Source organism: Pteropus vampyrus, unplaced genomic scaffold (assembly GCF_000151845.1).
Source record: "Pteropus vampyrus isolate Shadow unplaced genomic scaffold, Pvam_2.0 Scaffold968, whole genome shotgun sequence".
NCBI classification, from domain to species: Eukaryota; Metazoa; Chordata; class Mammalia; order Chiroptera; family Pteropodidae; genus Pteropus; species Pteropus vampyrus.
The window spans coordinates 50140-73528 of NW_011889749.1; the positions used below are offsets into that span (position 1 = coordinate 50140).

The window sequence follows — 23389 nt, forward strand, 5'->3', positions numbered from 1 at the left end:
GAAATGATCCAAAAACAAAAAACAAAACATAATTAGGCAAATAGAAACAGAAGAGTGCAATCCTTACTAAGAACAGGGCGTTATAAGCTTAAATAATAAGAAGAGAATTGCTATTGCAAGATAGTAATGAACGTTCAGCATACATAGGAACAAATTGAGATAACAATGAATGAAAAGAAGAGAATTTAAAGAGCCAGACTCGCAAAGGAGAATGGAGATAAGGCATGCGCAGAAGAAAATGGACAGCTACATATATATAACTATCCTTTCCATATTCGCAAAGGCAACCACATGCTAAAGATTCAGAACTGAAGAATATAGCATAAAACAAGAAGGACCAGAAGGAGAACCCACAAAAGCCAACCAAAATAAAGAAAACAGAAACACAAGGACAAGGAAGCAATGGAGACACCAAGCTACCAGAAAGCAAAAGATAAAATGGGTATAAGAAGACCTCATATTTCAATAATCGCCCTAAATGTAAATGGACTGAACTCATCAATAAAAAGGCACAGAGTTGCAGAATGAATCAAAACACAAAACCCGACCATATGCTGCTCCAGGAGACACATCTCAACTCCAAAGACAAATATAGATTCAAAGTGAAGGGTGGAAAATGATATTTCATGCAAATGGCATTCAGAGAAAAGAGGGAGTAGCGATCCTAATATCAGGTGAAATATACTTCAAAAGAAAAAAGGTAAAGAAAAATATGAAGGTACACTTCATAACGATTAAAGGAATCATGCGACAAGAAGATGTAAAATTTATTAATATCTATGCTTCCATTCAGTGAGCCCAAAATATTTAAAGCAATTAGTAACAGAACTAGAGGGAGAAACAGACCAAAACTCTATCATAGCAGGGGATCTAAATACTCCACTGTCGTATATTGACAGATCATCCAAACAGAAAACTAATAAGGAAATAACATCCTTAAATGACACACATTAGACCAACTGGACATAATTGACATTTACAGAGCTTTCCATCCCAAAACAGCTTATGCATTCTTCCCTAGTGCATATGGAACATTCTCAAGAATCGACCACATACTGGGACACAGAGATAGCCTCTACAAATATAAAAGAGTTGATATCATACCAACTATATCCTCTGATCATAATGTTTTGAAACTAGAGATCAACTGCAAAAAGAAATCAAGAAGAACTGATTAAACAACATGCTACTGAAGAATAACTGGGTCAGAGTAGAAATAAAAAGAGAGATTAAGAGATACATAGAAACAAATGATAATAATAGTAGAATATATCAAAACTTTTGAGACATGGCAAAAGTGGTCATAAAAGAAAAGTTCATATCATTACAGGCCTATCTCCAAAAACAAGAACGAGTCCAAATAAACCACCTAACACTTCATCTTAAAAAAAAACTAGAAAAGAACAAATGAGGCCTCAAGTCAGCAGAAGGAAAGAAATCGTCAAAATTAGAGCAGAAATAAATGAAATAGAAAACAAACAAACAAAAAACAACGACGAAAAAAAGAAATGCTACAAAGAGCTGGTTCTTTTAGAAGATTAATAAAATTGACAAACCCCTGGTTAGATTCACTAAAGAGAAAAGAGAAGATACAAATAAACAAAATCAGGGATGAAAGAGAGGAAATTACGACAGAAACTGCAGAAATACAAAGGATCATACAAGAATGCTATGAAAAAGTATGTAATACCAATTTAATAAGCTAGAAGAAATAAAACAGTACTTAGAAAAATACAACCTTCCTAGATTGAATCAAGAACTGGAAAATCTAAATAGACCCATCAGCAGTATGGAAGTTGAAACAATCATCAAAAACCTACGAAAAAGTAAAAGTGCAGGACCAGATGGCTTCACCAGTGAATTCTACCAAACATTCAAAGATTTAATACCTATTCTCCTCAAATCTTCCAAAAAATCGAAGCAGAGGAAATACTTCCCAATTCATTTTACGAGGCCAATATCACCCTAATACCAAAACCTGGTAAAAAGAACACACAAAAAAGGAATCTGCGGACCAATATCTCTCATGAACACAGATGCAAAAATCCTAAATAAGATACTAGCAAACCGAAATCAGCAACAGATTAAGAAGATTATACATCAAGTGGGCTTCATCCCAGAGGCACAGGGATGGCTCAACATACGCAAGTCGATTAATGTGATATACCATATAAACAAATTAAAAAATTAGAACCATATGATCATATCAATAGATGCAGAAAATGCCTTTGACAAGATACAGCTTCCTTTTATGATCAAAACACTTAACAAAATCGGTATAGAAGGAAAGTACCTTAACATAATAAAGTCCATATATGAGAAACCCTCAGCTAACATTATACTGAATGGTGAAAAACTAAAAACCTTCCCTCTAAGATCAGGAACAAGGCAACGCTATCCATTATCACCACCGTTATTCAAAATAATGTTTAAGGGCCTAGCAAATGCTATCAAGCAAGAGAAAGATATAAAAGGCATCCAAATAGGAAACCAAGAAGTCAAACTCTCACTATTTGCAGATGACATGATTCTCTATATAGAATACCCTAAAGACTCCACAAGAACACTACTAGAAACAAGAAACAATTACAGTAAAGTCTCTGGATACAAAATCCATAGCGTTCCTATACTCTAATAAGGAAGTGTCAGAAAAAGAAGTGGAAAAAATAATTCCTTCTGCAATTGCAATAAAAAGAATAAAATACCTAGGAGTAAATCTATCGAGACATTTGAAGGACCTATATAATGAAAACTACAAGACCCCATTAAAAGAAATAGAAGAAGTTACAAATAAATGGAAAGATATTCTGTTTTCTTGTATTGGAAGAATCAACATAGTTATAATGACTGCATTACCTAAAGCATTATACAGATTTAATGTAATTCCCATCAAAATCCCATTGGCATTTTTTGAAGAAATAGAACAGAAAATCATCAGATTTCTATGGAAGCACAAAAGACCCCGAACTGCCAAAGCCATCCTGAGACAAAAGAATGAGGCTGGAGGCATCACTCTGCTCGACTTCGAATTATACTACACAGCGACAATAATCAAAATGGCATGGTATTGGCAGCAAAACAGACACACGCACACCAGTGGAATAGAATTGTGAGCCCAGAAGTAAACCGATATTTATATGGGCAAATAATTTTTGACAAAAATGCCAAAAATATACAGTGGAGAAAGGAAAGCCTCTTCAATAAATGGTGCTGGGAAAACTGGAAAGCTACCTGCAAAAGAATGAAAGTAGACTATTATCTATCACCACACACTAAAATTAACTCGAAATGGATTAAGGACCTGAATATAAGACCTGAAACAATAAAATGCATAGAAGAAAATATAGGAACTAAACTCAAGGACCTTGGACTTAAAGAGGATTTTTTGAATTTGACCTCGAAGGCAAGAAGAGTAAAAGCAAAAATAAAGGAATGGGACTACATCAAACTAAAATGTTATGCATAGCAAAATTAAAATAAAATAAAATAAAACATTAACAAGGTAAAGAGACTACCGTCCAAATGGGAAAATACATTTGCAAGCAACGCCTCCGGGTAAGGGCCTCATATCGAAAATATGCAAAGAACTCATATGACTCAATAACAACAAAATAAGAAACGATCTAAACAAAAAATGGGCAGAGGACCTGAACAGACACTTCTCCCTAGAGGACATACAAAAGGCCAACAAATATATGAAAAGATGCTCAACATCGCTAGCTACTAGGGAAATGCAAATTCAAACCACAATGAGATACCATCTCACACTTGTTAGAATAGCTATAATTGACAGGACAAGTAACAACAAATGTTGGAGAGGAACCCTCATACACTGCAGGTGGGACTGCAAAAGTAGTACAGCCACTATGAAAAACAGTATGGAGTTTCCTCAAAAATAAGAATTTATCTATCATATAATCCAGCAATCCCTCTACTAGGTATTTAACCCAAAGACTTGAAAACCCATATTAGAAAAGATATCTGCACTTTGATGTTCATAGCAGCATTATTCACGGTGGCCAGGACATGGAAGCAACTGCAGTGTCCTGTGATAGATGATTGGATAAAGAACCTGTGGTATATATATGCAATGGAATATTACTCAGCCCTGAGATGAAATACTGCCATTGGTGACAACATGGATGGACCTTGAGAAAATCATGCTAAGCGAAACAAGCCAGACAGAAAAAGTTGAAAATCACCTGGTATCACTTTTATGTGGGATAGAAACCTAAAAGCAACATACAAACAGAAGAAACAAACAGAGACTCATGGACATGGAGTATAGACTAGTGGTTACCAGAGCATAGTGGAGAGGTGGAATGGGGAAGGTAGAAGGGATAAAAGGGGTCAAATATATGGAGACAGAAAAAAATCTAAGTATGGGAGTGGAACACACAATGCAACATATATATGCCTAAGTCTTAAATTGTACACCTGAAACTTACTGGATTTCATTAACCAATGTCACTATAAATAGATAGATAAATAGGTAAATAAATATATAAATAAATTTATTTTTTGAAAAGGTAAACAAACAAACAAATAAAGTCTAAAAATATTTATTGTGGTAAGAACGTTTAACATGAGGTCTAATCTCTTAACAAATTTTTACATTGGAAGGGAAGAAATAACCTTTTTTTGTTTGGAGCTGACCTATATGGAATATCCCAAGGAATTCACAAAAAAAAAAAAAAGAAAAAGAAAAAACTCCAAATAAAATGAAATACTTAGGTGTAAGTTTTAAAAATATATACAGACTTTGTATAATGAAAAATTTTTTCCTATTAAGGGAAAATCTACCATATGGGCACTATAGACTAAATGTGTCTATATGTTGAAACCAAATCTTCCTTGTGATGGAGCCCTCATGAATGAGATTAGTATCATTCTTAAAGAGACCTTGGAGAGCCCCTTTGCCCCTTCCACCATTTATGAACTAGGAAGCAGGCCCTCATCAGACACTGAATCTGCCAGCACCTTGATCTCAGACTTCCTAAACTACATAACTGTGAGAAATAAATTTGTTTATAAGCTACCTGGTTTATGATATTTTGTTATAGCAGCCCAAATGGGCTAAGACAATATAGGAATAATATTTTTTTGTCACCTATATTTGGTCACCTATATTTTGACTGTTTATTGTATTTATTTATACACGTTTGCAAAAGTAGAATTGTCAAATTTACTGTTCTTTTATTTTATGTCTTTAGGATTTATATCACACTTAGGAAGGTCTTTCTTACCCTTAGACTATAAATACAAATATTTTATAATATCACCATGCAGTTCTTCAAAAGACTGAATTTCATATTACTCATTCACACGAAGTCTTAAAATGGTACCATTAACCACTGATTGTCAACTAGAGATGATTTTGCCCCCCCATGGAACATTTTGCCATGTCTGAAGACATATTTGGTATACACACTAGGGGTGTGCTACTGACATTTAGTGGGTAGACGCAGAGATGCAGCTAAACCTCCTGCAATGCACAGAACAGCCCCCTCCCCCCATATCCAGTAAAAAATTCAGCCCAAAATGTTAATAGTGATGAGGTTGAGAAAACTTGCCATAAACCAACTCTTTTGCTTGGTTGCTCAGATCCCCACTGTTTTGGTCTTCTGCCTATCATAGAACATTGAAAAGATTGAGTGAGATGGGAAAGAAAGAAAAGGGAGGAACTGGATAAGGACATTTTGGTAAGTTGGAGAAAGCCATCTTTCCTCATTGGTAATATCCTTAATTCAGTCCTTGTAATTCAGCTCCAAAAGCTTAAATTTAACAAGCATCATTTTATACAGTACACCAGAAAGAGTCAAAATATTGGAGAAAAAGATCTGGCAGACATTATTGGCACACCACTAAGGGACCACTAAGAGACGAATTATTATGTAAATGCCTTTATTTGAACTAATACATTGCTTTCAGATTACATCACTTTTCAGAGTTAGAGTAATATTATGACCTTGAAAACTATAGCAAACAGCTTGACAAAGCAAGAGTACATAAGTCTTACATATATTTTAATTTTTATTTTTAGTGACCACATCTCCTTGTCTTAGGTGTAAAATTAGAAAATCTATTTTACACTTAGCACAGTTGGCCTACCTTATCCTAAGTTCTGAGCACACTCTCTCCTCAGAAGTGGCATATTCAATAGCATTTTAAATCTAGAGAGAGTTTGATGATATAGGTTTTAAAACAAATAAGCAGATATTGAACTAAGTTTTTAAGACAAAATATATCAACTGTTTATAGCTTGGGTGTGAGGGGGAAGATGCAAATTTAAGGTACATTTTCCTCTGTCCGTAATGTGCTTTTTACTTACTTGAAAACCCCTTAAAAAAGTAGCAAAATCAGCAGTCTTATTTAATGTAATCAAAATATTCTTAAATGTACAAAAAAGGATCATGTAGAAAGAATACTGTAAAAAGATATGGATTTTAAGAATAAAAGAATATGAAAAGCTTCTATTACATTCTGCACAGCTAGTTACTTCCACAAATTTTCAGTACTATAAAGCAAAAGATACTCATATCTAAATGCCCTCTGACCACAGTTCTCGAATAAGAACTAGCATACTGAACAGAAAGCAAAATTATTGTCTAATATTCATATCCAATCATCTAAGCAATTCCCAAGAGCTGGACATCCCAAGAGGGAAAAAGATATATGGAAAGAAATAGCATACAGCAATGGGCAATGTCAAGGGCAGTAACCTAGGAGAGTAAATGATTTGGCTAGGAGCACATTTCAGGTGTGCCTGATAAATCCAACTTTGACTATGGGAAAGAGGAGGTGTTTTTATGAAAACTCTTTCCCCTGAGGACTCTCATGAGGAGCTAGTCTTGTTAATCAATCAAAATTAAAGGTCCTTTAAGTGACCAACAGTTCCTTAAGCCATGAGCACTTCACCTGGAAATAGCTGACCTACTAATCATGCACCTGGGAACAAGGTTGTTTTTATTCAGATTGGTTATTTTACACTCTCTTCATTCCCCTACCCATCAAGCATGCAAATACGGTCATGACCATCTTGGGCTTTACTTCCACGAGGTCTTCAGGGAGAGCATATACCCTGGCTCCAATTCTTCTAGCCATTGACACTGCATACCTATTTTTGAGGAAACAAAAATTAAGATGAAATTCTTGTCAGTTGAGGATACAATATGAGATCTATTTTCTCTTATATAATCATTTGGCTGGTATATAAAGCTTCCATATTTAAAGTTCAAATTGGAACGATTTCACTTTCTGTTATTTTGTTTTCTGTTTTATTGTTTTTGCAGTCACTCTTAAGTGACACTAGGTTTTTATAAGCTCTACTATTTGGGACAGTATTTATTCACTCTTTTTCTCCAATATTAAATGAGAATTAATTTTAGAGCCCTGACTTGATATGAAAATAAATGTTACTTATATACATACATACATATATGTATATATATATAAATCACTCAGATTGGCTATATGATCAATGTTGATATTCTCATTAAGCATGTAGTAAGATAACAGACACTCTCATGTGATCTACCTTAGAGATATGAGGTGAAAAATTATGCCAGATGAAAAATCCAAATTGCTTTGGTAGATGCAGCGAATACTTCCAAATATTCAAGGGAGGGTAGAGGGTCTACATGGCACATGGCCAGAATGGCCAGAGCAAGGAATAGAAAGGATAGACAAAGGAAGGAAAGAAAGAACTGACCTGTCCAGCTAGGGTAATTTGCAGGAGCACGCCTCAATTAATATATGAGGCATTTCTAGGTGTTCTGTAACAGGAATCTTTAAAGTTGGTCAAGTTTCTGCTAAAAGAAGTTTCGAGAGTTCTCTATATATTATAGATATTAAATATTTATCACGTATGCTACAAATATTTTTCAAGGAAGGAAGAAATAATGGTGCTTCACTCCAAAGTTTTGCAGTAATGCTTCTTAGCTATCCTATGAAGCTCTGCTCTGGGCTGATTTTCAGTGTGTACTATTAAAGCTTTCATGGGTTGCCTGTGAAACCAGGTCATGGTCAAGGTCTTTGGTGCATGGAAGAGACAGGTGGAAAAGGCCTTCTGAATATTGCTGAAATGCAAGAATCTTCCAAGGCATATTGTCAGATGAGGGCTAAACATCCTTCCCATTTAGGGACCAAGATAATAAGCTCAACAAATTTCATAAGAGTGATCTATGCACAGTAACAAAGATATTAGAGAATAATGTGGTTTAAAAAAGAAGTGAGACAGAACCCTCTTATCCTTAGCCCATTTTTACCTTGTTGTAAGTTTGTAACTGAGTTGCACTGAAGCATACACTACATTATTTCTGTAAGCTACTAAAGCAACAACTAATTGAGTAAATACTAGGTCAGGCACAATGCTAAGTTCTTATATATTTTATTCATTTCAAAATATCTAAGGTAAGTATTTTTGCTCCCATTTACTGATGAGGAATCTGAGGCTCAAAGAGGTTTTCTCCAGGTGACAGACACCATTCTTAAGTTGCATAACCTAAATGAGAATGCAGATCTGCCTCACTACATAGCCTGTGCTCTTGCTAGGATATCATGCAGTAGTCCTTACTTGGCATTATTGTGCTTGTCATCTTCTGTTAGATTGCCGCTCTTAACTAGGTCATAGTTTATGCAGCCTGGCTGGATGGCATCAATTAAATCCACAACTGCCAAACTGGAGCTGATTGTCTTGTCCTAGTATAAAAGAAAAATCTGAGAATTTCAATATGTACAAATCAACATATGATTGCTTATATAAAGTTGCCCAAAAAACAAAGTCAAGCGAATTGAAAGAGAGAATCTTGCCATTGGTCCAACAATAATTCTGACTCACAAAGAAACCAAAGGTTGTTCTTCCAAATTATAGACATGCCAAGTTATAGAAACTTTCTAGTAAACATCGTGCTAGTCATACATGTAATTCTTACCTTAAAACTCTGAATGGACGTTGATTTTCCAGCTTCATTCAATGTTCTGTTCACCCAGCTTACAATGATGTCGTCATTAGCTTTCTGACCATCTCCAAGATCTTCCAGGACATTGAGGGTATATCTAAAAGAAAAAAGCAGAAGAAAATGTCCCAATCTACTTAATGAGAAATAAAACGCATACATTAGGAAGCTGCTTTATCTTCCATTTTTTTTTGTTCTTTAGATTTGAAAAAACTAAAGATTTCATGGAAAGAGAGTCATGCTATATGGAAAAAAAAATATTTCAACTAGAAGTGGCTTGCCACTGATTTACCCTTTGTAGTAGTGTGCATGTGGGGAGGGAGATTTTCAGTGCTTTAATGAGCAAGCCCAACACTCTACACCAGGTACATTTTGTACTATTCCAACAGTGTTAATGACTTAAAATAAGCTATGTTTTGGCTGGTGCCCACAGTCATAATAAATGTTTTTCAATATTATAGTTAAGTGATCTTCTTTTTCAAATAGATACATGAGATGTTCATAATTTTTACTAACTATATTTCTATTCACTGACACTAAATGAGGCTCAAGTCCACAGGTCAGGTTTCCTATGAAAAAAAGGAAATAGTCATAGTTCCGCTGCCTAACTTTCAAGATGGCATCTCCCAGGGAACATCCAACATATACTCATTACTTAAGCTCATTTCAGAGTCTAAATACAAAAATTTCAAATGTGTATTCATTGACATGTTTGCTTAAAAATAATGAGTGGTCTAGTTATTATATTATTGATTGAATTTCAACTGTAATGGAAAAATAAAAAAAAATAATGACTAGATCACAGACCTGTATTAGATTAAACCTTAAACAGCTAAAATTATGTATCATACCTTCTCATCAGCTGCCAGACTAAAGCTAAAGTCAGGGTTTGGTTCCCATCATTTAGGTCTTGCCCTCCAATGCCAACCAGGGAGAATTTGGCAGGATGCTTCCCTAATTCAATAGCATAGTTGCAGTTTTCTAGCTGCAAACACACAAAAGTAAATGGTTAAAGATTTTAATTTGTTTAATCTGTATACACGTGTGTGGTGCTAGATGCTTAGCACATAAAAATAAACAAGACACAGTTCTTATCCTCAAGAAGCTTAGAGTTAAGAGATTTCCAAACACAAGAAACAAATTTAAAATAAAAATAGTCTGTAAAAAAGATATGTGGCAACTTAATTATCTACCTTTTTCATGTTGGCTCCAAGTTTCGGATATGGAGGTTTATTAACCTTACTCCAGTCAACAGGAACTTTAATTCGTTCATATAACTGTAAGATTACCAGGGCATCTTGCAGGTCGCTAACAATTTAAAAATAATTTAATCAGTGTTTTTAGATAGCTGGGTTTTTGTTTCCTTAAAAACAGTAACACTATACTGTCAAATAAGATAAATAAAACCATAGATAATACCCATATTTTCTATCAATCTATGCTGAAAATTGAACCAAGACCATCTGATTCACTTAAAAGTATTGAGAGCTTACTGTTTGCAAGGAAGTGTTCTAGAAGCTGAGCACATAGGAGAAAAATCCCTGGCCTCACATTAGAGCCAGAGAGAGATAATAAACAAGTACATGGATAAACAGATATGATTTTGGGGTGCGTATGAGTATTATGAAGAAAAAAAAGAACTAGGGTTAGGGGTTAGAGAGTGGCAGGTGGTGGTCAGGATCTGAATCAGTGGCTTGAATAAGAGAGTGAGGCATTAGATGTGGAAAAGAACATTCCAGGCTGAGAGAACAGTGAGCACAAAGACCCCCCCACCCCCAGGCATCATGGATGGTCTGCTTAAAGCATTCCCTGATCTTTGCCTCAAATTTCTAGGGTATTTGCACCCTAGAAAGACATTTATGCATTCTATCACTGATAGTTGATGACAGTGTAAAGAAATAATCGGGGCTTATGTGTATTTGGAAAATGATAACAAAGTCACAACTCAACATTTTCAAATATAAATATTCACTACAAACTAACATTTAGAAAATGTTTACAGCTGTAATTATTTGTGTAGAACCCATTCATGATGTTCACAGCTGTTTACATAGCAGTAGAAAGGCTTACGCATAGAGATGGTTTACATGAGGATTAACACCAAGAGAGTTCATCCAGTTACGGAAGGTTCTTTCTTCGCGAGTTTCTCCTATTAAAAATATTCACAAAATTTATATATTTATTAAATATCTTGTATATGTGCATATATTAACCCATATATGATTATTTTATTTCCTTTGTATAGATCCAGAGGTTTTCTCCAATATTAACTTCCAAGCTTTCTCTCTAAATGTATTCTCTAGATACATATTTAATTTTTTATTTGTTGAATTTATTTTAAAATTAAAGAATATAACCTTATGATAACCAGTTAACCAACTTGGAGGAACTTTTTATAATCCCCTACCCCACTTTAATACTTCTTCAATATCTCCACAAGTCCCCATACTTGAAAGTAACTAATGTAATCAAATTTAGTTTCTATTTAAAAAATTTGCTATGGTCATATGAACCTTATGTCTTCCCTCTACCCATTTTTAAACATTAAGCTACACATAAGTATGTCTTTTACATTCTTTTTTTTTTTAATGCCTACAGTACTTGGTATTCCTAGGTAGTCTCCCCTCCAAGTGCTAACCAGGCCCGACCCTGCTTAGCTTCCAAGATCTGACGAGATCCGGCACTTTTGGGGTGGCATGGCCATAGACCTTTTACATTCTTACATTACAGCAACAAACTAGTTGAAACTTCAAAAGTATAAAATTTAAAAATTTTATAGCTATGCCAGTGGATACTCAACAGCTACTATTTGCATTTGTTAATTTTTAAATACTATATTTCATGCATGTATAATCTGGAAAAGGTAAACTCTGCTTTCCTGAACTTAATTAATTATCATACATTAATATTATTTTCTGAGTAGGTCAGTGTGAAAGGAACTGAGGCTAGTTCCAGTTAGTCTGATTGTGGAAGAATAAAACATAAATATGGTAAATTTACACATCAAATTTTATGCAGTTGTGCATTTTTCTGGTGAGAAGTTTAAAAAGTGATCTAACTCTAAAATAGTCAAATAAAACATTGGTTTACTATGTGGCCTTAAATGAAGTGGCCCTAGACTACTTTAAAAGTAGCATTCCTTTCTTCACTTATATCATCTTTTTCTGTCAGCTGCCAGTTTTTACTCAGCCCTTGGGTCTACTTCTAGCAGTCATTTGCTAAAAGAAAGTAGATAAGGAAATTTATCAAGTCAAGATTATGAAATCATCATGGCCTGTGTATTTCTGCTCTGTAGTCCCACCCATTAGAATTGGAAAAACCTTTTAATTACCTTCTAATAGAGTCCAGTCAATATCCTGGTTCTCTGGCTTAGTTAGTGCCGGGTACTTATTAAATAAGTTAGCCACAAAGGCTAAGTTGAGTTTGGGGTTTCCACTGACAACATCAGCAGGAGTAACAAACTGTCTGCAACCTAATTTGTCTGCTTGTTGAAGCATACTCTCAGCTCTCTTCAAATCATCTGTTTCCTGTTGAAGTAAAAGAAGAAGACATTTTTAAGAGGCCATACTAAAAATATAGACATATTTCCATACAATGATAGGTTAGGTATACAATTCTACTTTCTCTTAGCCAACATATGGTACTTATTATAAAATTGTTTTGAATGCAAAAAAAAAAAAAAAGTTGGTAGTGCTGGATATGCAGTACCTTGAAAACACTCTAGATGGCACCAGATTGTAGATCTAAGTACATAGTATATTAAACTCAACTGGAATTATATCTCATACACCAAAGCTCATCAAGAATTGATCTACCATATGATTCAGCAATCCCTCTACTGGGTATTTACCCCAAAGACTTGAAAACTCATATCAGAAAAGATATTTGCACAATGATGTTCATAGCAGCATTATTCGCAGTGGCCAGGACATGGAAGAAACCAAAGTCTCCTATGATACATGATTGGTTAAAGAAGCTGTGGTACATATATATACAATGGAATATTACTCAGCCATAAGAAGACATGAAATATTGCCATTTGCGACAACATGGATGGACCTCGAGATAATCATGTTAAGCGAAATAAGCCAGATAGAAAAGTTGAAAATCACATGATTTTCAGGACAAAGGACAAAGAGGATCAAAAACAAGAAAAAGCAAGACAAAGAAATCACATGATGTGGGATATCACTTATATGTGGGATATAAACCTAAAAGCAACAAATGAAAAGGACAAACTAACAGAGACTCATGCACATGGACTATAGACTAGTGGTTACCAGAGAGTAGGGAGGACGGGGGAGGTAGACGGACTAAAATGGGTCAAATATAGCGGGGTAGGGAGAGGGTGAAGTGAGTAAAGAGGATCAAATATATGGTAGTTGAAGGAAGTTGGACTTTGGGTGGTAAACACTCAATAGAATATACAGATGTCAAATGATAATATATACCTGAAAATTATATAATTGTATTAACCAATGTAAACCCAATAAACTTAATTTAAAATGAAGAAAAAAACTAAAATTGTTCAGATTTTTAAATTAGGTTGTAAATAAAGTATAAGGCTAAAAAAGATGAAGGATATTGAAAACCAAGGGAAAAGTATGAGCAAAGGCTCCAAGGTAAATAAAATGAGTTTGGTGGGGATGGGGGAGTCCAGACCAGTGGGAAATAACACTGGCTAGGAGAGATGGAGCAAGATTGTATAGGGCCTTCCTTAAATGCTAAGCAGGACATTTCAGACTAAACTCTAGTGTCAGTGGGTGATCCTTAAAGGATTCCAAGAAAAAACAAGACAAAGAAAGGAGTATAGGAGATCAGCAAGGAGGACTGACTGAAGAGCTTTATCAGAATCAGAATTAGTTAGTATACTGGTACCATTTACCCAGGCACCTGACTAGCCATGCCAGACAGCTCCCTGAGTGTGCAAAGGACTGTGATTCATTCATACCAACAGTGACCTGAGCTGAAGAGTTTCACATTTAACATACCAACAGAAATATAAGCAAACAAGTAAGTTACAAATTCATTTCTGGTAAGGGCAGTATAAATGGTTTAGCCAGTATAATCCATTCAATCCTATTGCATTATAGGCTAGAAATGTAGATTTTTAAAATTAGTAGAATGCACTCCATATTTAATGGGTAGAAAGAACCAGAGGATCCTAGAAACTTGAGACTAAACAGTTTAGTCCAAATGCTGACATTATGGATGAGCAAAATGAGATCCAATTTTGGAAAACAACTTATTCTAGGTCATTGAACAAATTGATGATGTAATCAAGGAACATGGTCCATGACACTGATTACCCAAATTGGATTTCATGGATCAGGAGTTTGTATACATACTCACATTATTCTCAATACAGGAGTATTACAGATGCTTATATGAATATGTAGTCATTAAATATATCTTTGTGGTTATAATCCAAATGCTTCGGGAAGGTTAGTCTCTAGTGTTTATTTCCCCAAACTTGTTTTGAATATTTTGTGCCATCCATAAAAACCAATACAACCATAAATATGCAACTCACTAATGAACTCTCAAAAAAAATCAAAGCTTGTCTTTCTGCCTCAGAATGACACCTACAGCAATAAATTTTAAAAGAATACTTAAAACTGTCAATTCGACTACATGCAATTATAAGAATTCTTGTATTTATAAGAAACTGACAACAATTTCATAAGATCGTAAAATTCAAAAGAAGCACTTATACTTACATTGAAACCTGACATGTTAATGTCTATCCGTGGTTCACCTTCCTTCTGTCCTTTTGGTGCAATTTGATTGAGAAGATGGAAATAAGCTTTGGAGTCCTACAAATAAATTGAAAATGTCAGTGAGATCACATTTACAAAGAAGGAATGTATATTTGTCTCATGTTTGGAAAGATATTTACATTGGATTTTATGAGAATATATGGCATAAACCTTTGTCTTCTAAATTAACAGATATTTTCCCCAGAAAAGTTTATCTATCTGGCTTTGTCTGCCTTGAGTATGAATGAACTGGATTTTGTCATAACTTTACAATTTATTGGAGTCATCAATACAATAATGCTAGTAAACATGTAACTAGTTCTGTACCTTCACTGAATTACTGAAGTCAATAAGCTTGGTAGATAAAACAAGCAAGCAAAAACAAGCGAGAGAGAAGAAATCCAGGAAGCATAGGGAAAGAGAAAATAAACAGGTTACATTATTACAAAGCACAATATATATTATAACCTATGGAGAAGAGATTAGCTGTGTTAAAGATGTATTTAATTGTAAGTTTAAATGACAAAAATTTTCAAGCTGGTGAAATAACATTTAACTCTTTATGATATGAATATACTTAATTAAAAACAAGCATCCCTTTTTGTTTTATGCCCCTGAACTCTTTCATCAATTGAACATTTTTACTTAGAATCCTAATTCCTAAAATAAAGTGGTGTTGCTCATATCAGGGGTGGGCTTCATGAATTCAGCTGTGTGGACACTCCACAGAACACAGCTTGAAAACCATTATACTAGTGCAAATACTTAATAAAGGTCTTCAACATCCATATCAAGTAAAATTCTGTCTCTCTGAAATATCAGAGGATAGGAGCCGGAGTCAAGATTGTTTAATCCTGCTATATCTGAAGATTACCTTCCCAGCTATGATAGTTTGTTATTACCGGGCCTTGATAGTCCAGACAGGCTAGAAGGAATGTTTCTCACAGTAAACTCTAGAGATTATGTGCATCCTGATCCCCTGGGATGTGGCTCAAAATGCAGATTACTGAATCCAACCCCATACCTACCAAATATGATGACTCTGGGAGCTGCCCAGAAAGCTGCATCTTAAACAAGCTACTCAAGTGAGTTTGATACACAGTGCCATAAATTATTCTAAGTATGGAGGAAATCAGGTGAGTAGAAGCCATTTCAAAGCAATTCATGAAATGCAAACACAGATCCTACCATTTGTGGTCACAGGATTTACTTCCTTCTAATAGTGCACGACAGTTGTGATTATGCTTTCATTAACAATTACCTACTAAAGGTGCAGAAATAATTCATAATCTAATCCTATGCATTGGAGAAGAACAGGTAAAGAGCAAACCCAGCATAGTTTGTATTTACTACCTTGAAAAGGGCTTTGCAGGTGAAAATTTGAACTTGAATACAGATAAATTGGATGTTCCTTTACACATTACTGAACAATCCTTTGCTTTTTAAAAATATTCAAAGCAGGCTTCATATTCAAGTAAAATTTCCTTTTGTACATTTAAAATACATGCCAGAACATAAAATTCACTTACGAATGGTTTTCAAGAACATATCTAATATATGAAGCAAAATATGGCAGGCCAAACGTTGTGCAAGTTAAAAGAAGGGGTAGGGCCAATTTGTCTCATAATTTTGGGGTTATCCATGAAGTCAGTAGTGTAAATATCTCATTACTCCCTCTCACTCCTGAATAAATTGATATTATCACAGTCTATTGTTTTCATAGCCCTGCTGGTCAGTGACATCTGGTGAAGATTTTTGAGGTTGTTTCCTATGTCCCAACATCTGGATTTTGAGAGTCCAGTCAGTTAATGAGAATTCCACAATATCTGCTATGATAATTTTGGCCCTCTCTCCCTGAAGCCAAGGGTAACACGTGGTATAGGAATGCTACCAATGTCTCCCTCCTTTGCTAGTTTTCCCCTACTGGTCATGGTGAGCAGTAAGCTCCAGAATTCGATTCAACACAAGGAATATTTGTAGGTCTTTTATGTGCCAGGTGTTGTGTTAGAGGTGGGCTTAGTAGGAGGGAACTGTGGCAAAGGCTGAGATAGGAGACAGAGACATCAGTACTCTGAAGAACTCAATGTCTAAAGGTGGGAACATATGACAGGAGAGGAGGCAAATAAGAAAGTGGAAGGGGGATCTTGAGGCTCCTTCTCTCTCCTAGATATTTACTAACAGGTACACTGAAGCCTAGAAAAGGAAGTTAGGAATAGAATAGTCATGGCCCATCATTTTCTACTCCATATTTAAAAATAAACAGAATATAAAATGCTGGGACCGTATGTTTTCACTCTTTTCCACAAAATGAAAGCTAGACTTGATGTGCATGCTCCTTACTTACTTGGCTCCATCTCTCTACTGAAATCTACCATCTGGGCAAGAAGGAACAAGGCTTGGTAATATACTGGTAGGATTTTCTCTCTGTTAAGCTGGGATGAAATCTCTCAAATCATTACATACCACCTGAAGTGCTATTGTTCTTTGCATAGTTACCTTGATGTCAGCACTAAAGTTGTTGATTTTTTGCCAGCCCGAATTTTCCAAATGAAAGTTGGCCCATCTAAGCAGTAGCTCTTCTGGAGACAATTTCATAAGCTCCTCCAAAGTCTCACCATCTCGAAGTAAAGCAGCCAAGGCTGTAAGAAAAAAAGAAATGCACGACCAATAAATTATATGATAATGGCCGTTATAAGTTCATTCAGTCTTTTGACATTGTTAGTGCAAAAACCAGTATGACCTAGTTTTTTGTTTTCATGTACTCATAGTCTAATAAAAGATAAATATAAGTAGATAATCTGATGAGAGTACACAGCAACTATACAATGCTATAATTTCTTCTTTTCTTTATTATTCTTCATATTCTAAATAACAAATAAATTACAGCTTTTAAGATGAACATTTTCACATTATGTCATATATTTACATAAATTGCCCTTGTTTAATAATATTATAATCAGAGATTTGGGGGATGACATTTAAAATTGTAGAAACTTTTACTTTTTTTTTTGACTAAAGGAGCATAGAAACACTATGACGGTTATATTTAAGTATAATTAACACATTTTTAAAGAAATATAATTCAACTTCACATTTTCCATAGCATCTAACATGTAAAATTTGTTCAATAAGATTTCATTGCTGAATTGGATGCGTGGAAGAAGCTGAGGGTTTTTTTTTTTGTAAATATTCCCATAAATGTTAAGTAGAGGCTGGGTGTTTGCATAGAGAATTATTTAAATTTAAGCATTGTTTTATGAAGAAGTTGTGTAGTCCTTATGCAATAATTACCTTATAAAATAGATTTATATTGAATAAGAAGACTGAAACCACCTGATTTCTGAAGACGTCTATGAAATACCTATATCAGGAAAATTTCATCTTTCATAGATTCTGCGCTTCACACCATGTGACTTTGGCACTGAGGGATTTAAGTGAGGACAGAGGCAGCATGTTCAATTGCACAAAATCCTACTTCTGCTCCTCATCTCTGCCAAGTCAAAGGCTTTAAAAGGTCAAAGAGCCTGACATCTATGTACCTGAGACCATGTCAAAGATAAATTACTTGATTTATTACATGAGCCAATGTAATTTTTCTATGTTGCCTCCCTTTCCTTTTTCAATGGACTTCATCTCTTTTAACAAGACAAACACCACTGTGAAAAAGGCCAGCAATTAGAAAAACTGTACTTGTTCAAGTATAGGTACCTTTGAGTGGATCGAAAGTATAAGTGCAATATATTCTTGAAAGTGCAAAAAAATCTTATAATGGATAAAAATGTGCAAAATAAGACTGCTGACAGATATTCTGAGACCTTGAAAATACTGAGAACCTCAATATTCTTTCCCAAAAGTAACTGAGGATTGAGATGATGATTTCTGGAATAAAATATGAAGATTTGCAGTGGTGCTTACTATTTTAAACTTCATAAGGAAAGGATAGTGTAGTACTTCCTAGGATCCCATGGCACTTGTACTGCACGTGGTTATAAATTCTACAAATCCATGTTGTGATTTACAAACCTATGCTGTAAACAGGATAATGCTTTGCTGGTTCAGGAAGTATGAGACCATCAAGGGCAGGTTAGAATATTTTTAAGAGTTCTAAATCTATGATAGAATATAAAAAGAATTAAAAATAATAGGAGATGGTGCACAGTGGTAGAGCTAAGGGTGGTAATGGGGTGGGGGTTTGGTGGACAAAGCAGAAAAGAATAGATAGCAGTTTTGGGACCTTGGGAAAGTTCCTTAAACTCTCTGTGCTTTTGTGTCTTTATTGCAAAATGAATTCTAAAGTGTCAGACAAATGCTAATTACTACTAAAGAAGAAAGTTATAATTAGGCTATTTTCCTCAATAACACTATAGCATTACCTTATGTTAATTCTTGTTATCACCTAATTACCTCAATTAAGTGAAAGCATGACAGTCTGCATGACTAGAAGAAAATAACCAATAAACAACTTTCAAATTAACAACTGTGTTCCATTACCTTCATTCCTGCTTAATTCAATGTCAGCGAACAAACCGATCTTAATGATCTGCCAAAGCAATCCTAAAACCAGATGAGGTTTCCCAGCCCGCAAATCCTCTGCACCAATGTTCACAACATGACACCCAATGGCAGAAGCAGAGTTCAGTGCCAAATTCAAGTTTTCCTGCAAGACAGTCAATTTAAGCACCTGCTTATTGACCTTTACATTTTTTTAGGAGTGTACTTCTTCCTTCACTGAAAATAACTCAATGAGGAAATTAAAACCTGTATTAATTTTAGCCATACATGATCCACAGAAAACAAATTTCAGACATTGCTATTGAAAGCACGGCTAAAACAAATCTCAACCTTATTGCTACTGTCCTTTTCAGAATTCCATGGGAACTTGGTATTTTTATTCAGTCCTTTTGGAAGTACTAAAGGAAAAGGCTGAGTAACTAGAGTAAGTATATCCATGTGGTTTAAGTGTCATATTTCTTAAAATGCCTAATGAGAGGTCTATTGCACAAAGCTGAAGGAGGTTCAGAAGTTCTCAATCTCCACATCCTAAGAGGTGTTCTTGCTGGAGGGAATTTTGCTGTCAGTCTAATACCCACTTAAAAGAAAAAGCGTTCCATCCTTAAATGTGCTAATTAATCAAGAGCTTAAATATATTTGCTTATTTCTATATGTTTGAATACAATGTGTATTGAAAAGAACATAGGGCTTTGGAATTTGATTTGAACTTCAGTTCCATAATTAACTTCAGGCAAGCTCAGAAACTTTTGTGTTTCAGCTCTCTTCTCTGTAAAATCTAGATAATAATCTGAAACTCAGAGTTGTAAGAATTAAGTGATAAGATACAAGTGCAGAGCCTATGGTCTGTAGAACATGTCCTCAATTAGTAGTTTCATGGAAGAAGGAGGGGAGAACAATGCATACCTGAATGATGAAGGGTGTAAGTTTCTTCTTGTTGATTGCTCTTTCATCAATTGTATCAGGAACTGAAAGATTGATCATTTTACTGAAACAAAAATTTAACAATGAGTTGACTTATTCGCAAAGAGTCTGTAAATATTTGCAAACATTTTAAGGTTTATGTCACATGAAATTTGAAAAAATAAATGCAGTATATGACTTTTATCATGTTGATCTAAAAATTATATATATGAAAAGTGCAAATTAAAAAAAGACTAAAATGTTTACAGTAGTTGAGTACTTCTGAGTTGGGGATTGGAGCATATTTTCTCATTTTATTTTATTTTATTTTTATTTTCCACATTCTTTTATAAGGATGAATAACTTGAATATTTGAGAAAAACCTTGAATAAATGTTAAAAACAGACAAAATCCCACACTGAAATTGAGTCTCTTCTAGATTATATAATTCATGATTAAAAATTGCCATTTATCCACGAAGAGGTAAAATTAGTTAAGCATGAGATTCTTTCATTCACCAAATATTTATTGCATGCCAAAATTATGAGGTAGTGGTGAGAGACAAAAAAAGGTTATGTTAATTAGGCTAGAATCTGTGACTTATTAGGAAGATTTTCATTTGGTTAAAATTTGGTGTTAGACTCTAACATTTTAGATATTTATAATGCCCTAAAACATGTTATTCTGCATAGGAAAAAAACCATGCTGCTTTTCATGCAAAATTTAAATATTAAATCAATAGTACCATATTATTATCTTTATTAAAACACATGGGGAATTATTTCTTTAGTGTCTATAAATGATAAAACAGGGGATATCTTACATTTTTTAAATCAGCTTTTCAAACAAGGCAAAATGACCTTATTGCAAAAAAAGGGAATTTTATGTATTGCACACTGTAATCTAAAATATATCTATTGCACTGTTCTAAGCAATAGAATATGTAGTCAAATACTGTTCACAACAGCCCTGTGAGGTAAGTATAATAATACAGGGATCATAGTAGATGGAAAGTAAAATGCATTGGGGCTGAAATCTTGATTACAGTCACACAGCTACCAAGTAGCAGGGCCTGAATATGAACCCTGGCAGACTGATTATGGGGCATGCTTTTAACTCCTGTGCTACATGGCCTCTATCAACAGAAGCATCAGCTGACAAAATACTGATAATCTTATTTCATTTCTACCAAGATACTGGTGGCTCTGGGGCAGCAGCAGTGACAAATGCATTTTTCAGAAATAAGTACTTGGAGAGTGAGAATTGAAGAGCAGCCTGTTTCCTTTTGGGAAGCTATCATACTTTAAAATAAAGAGATACTGGCATACTTATGTTCAACGAAGTTGTAATACTCTACTTGCTCAGGTGGTGAGAAGAAATTGGAAGCCGAGAGCTTCCTTATAATGAGGCTCCCAGGCTAAATGACTGAGTTTTAGATTCACATTTTGGTGGTACTTTCATGGACAGACCTAGAGATGAAATGAAATGGGCAGAACCAATTTTCAATTCGATTTCCCAAGACGAAGTTGTCAAGTATCCAGAAACAAATACATCAATTATGTGGAATACCATCTTTGGAAATCTGGATATAAAATAAGCCAACATCTTACCAAAGCACAATTCCATCACCAACAGCTTTGAACAGGTCATCAGTATTTGGGTTCATTGGTATAACATGTCGGCAATCAGGATCATTTTCCAAAGCTTTGTTTATCCAGTTAACAAAAGCATATTTTTCTTCCTCTAAAATTATGTTGAATCACAAGAAATCAGTTCATACTCTAGGTTAAATATTTGACTTTAAATCCTAAAATAGTTGTTTAGTAATGTTGAACATTAATGTGTCACAAATATGTGGTTATCCTCTTTGGACATCCAGACACTTGAATGCAACCCGGTAGCTATTAGGAATTACAAAATTAACAAAAAGGGCAGGGCAGAGTTAACTGATTCTTAGAGAATTTAGTTACAAAATTATTTAAAAATTATTTTTATATTACTGTAGAACTCTACTATAATAAAGCTTGTCATTGCATATATTGTTGTATCATGTCTCTTGAAAGTTAACAAAGCCATACAATAAAAACTTAAAATGCCTTTATGACAAGTATTAGTCACAAGTCCAAATACATGTTGCAAGGGATCTCTACTATATTCTTAATTGGGAGGCAATGTTAATCTAGAACCCCTCCTTGATATTATAGAATGCACCATACTTAGTTCATTATGTTAACTTAACACACATGAAACTGTTACCTGAGTAAGAATGCTGTGTTCCTTCACTGGACAGCTCTGAAGTTCCTCCCAGAGCACAAATCCCTTCTTTCCTGTTGATTGCTTTGCGGAAGGTTTTGGCAATATCACTGCTTTTTACTTCTTGGAAAATCTATTAATTAAAACATATTGTTGATTCACAATTAATTATGTAGAATAAAGCATATTTATCTTCTTTTATACTGATCACTTAAAATTTTCCCCATAGATGATGAGCATTAAAAGATATGGAAAACTAGGTTTGAGATTTTAAAATGCTAAGCAAGTACAACAATATTGCTACTGAAAATGAAGTGCCAGAAAGTCAATTGCACACACTTGTCAAAAACATTAAGTGCCACATGCATTGAATCCGCTTTAAGCCAAAGACTAGTGTGGTTCAAAGACATAGGTAAATCTGTTAATTTTCTATGAACAAGGAAGGCTTTATTCTTTTACTGGAGAGAAAAGGTCTTTAACCACAATTCAGTGCAAAGAAAGATGAAAATTTATGACTCAACCAAAAAACCTATTTATTGGTATAATAAATAAAGAACTGTCTACATATTTCTTAAATACTGGAGTTTATGTAACCCCAAATTTGTTCCTGATCTACCAATGTGCATGGCTAAATTAGCCACTGATAGTAAAACAAGAACTGTCTATATATTTCTTAAATACTGGAGATTATGTAACCCCAAATTTGTTCCTGATCTACCAATGTGCATGGCTAAATTAGCCACTGATAGCAAAACAAGAGCAAGGGGTAGCATCTTCATAAAAACTTCTTTAAAAGATATTTATAACACATAAGTGCACTTATCAAAAGAAACTTATGACCCTAGTGAAAAAGTTGCTGAACAAATAGGAAATAACTCAGAGGCCTTTAGCATTATTGATAAGTACATACACACATACATATCTCGGAAGGTGCAGCCTACATCTTAAGTTCATAGAACAGGTTATATTTGGGAGAGTAACCATGAATAGAAGCTGAAATCTAGCCCA

At 34.5% G+C, this 23389-nt stretch overlaps 1 protein-coding gene across 1 annotated transcript in view; it reads right to left on the minus strand.

Moving 5' to 3' along the window:
• Positions 1 to 5887: 5887 nt before the first annotated feature.
• The window catches only part of PLS3 (plastin 3), a 38875-nt gene continuing 21373 nt past the window's right edge, over positions 5888 to 23389 (minus strand). The window contains exons 4-16 of the mRNA XM_011386164.2: positions 22385 to 22514; positions 21739 to 21871; positions 20132 to 20213; positions 19208 to 19373; positions 17213 to 17355; positions 14678 to 14773; positions 12289 to 12484; positions 11028 to 11106; positions 10151 to 10265; positions 9809 to 9942; positions 8934 to 9057; positions 8576 to 8700; positions 5888 to 7117 (exon numbers count right to left, since the gene is read on the minus strand). Coding sequence (XP_011384466.1) covers positions 6985 to 7117; positions 8576 to 8700; positions 8934 to 9057; positions 9809 to 9942; positions 10151 to 10265; positions 11028 to 11106; positions 12289 to 12484; positions 14678 to 14773; positions 17213 to 17355; positions 19208 to 19373; positions 20132 to 20213; positions 21739 to 21871; positions 22385 to 22514 — 1656 coding nt within the window. The 3' untranslated portion in view covers positions 5888 to 6984. The remainder of the gene's footprint in view (positions 7118 to 8575; positions 8701 to 8933; positions 9058 to 9808; positions 9943 to 10150; positions 10266 to 11027; positions 11107 to 12288; positions 12485 to 14677; positions 14774 to 17212; positions 17356 to 19207; positions 19374 to 20131; positions 20214 to 21738; positions 21872 to 22384; positions 22515 to 23389) is intronic.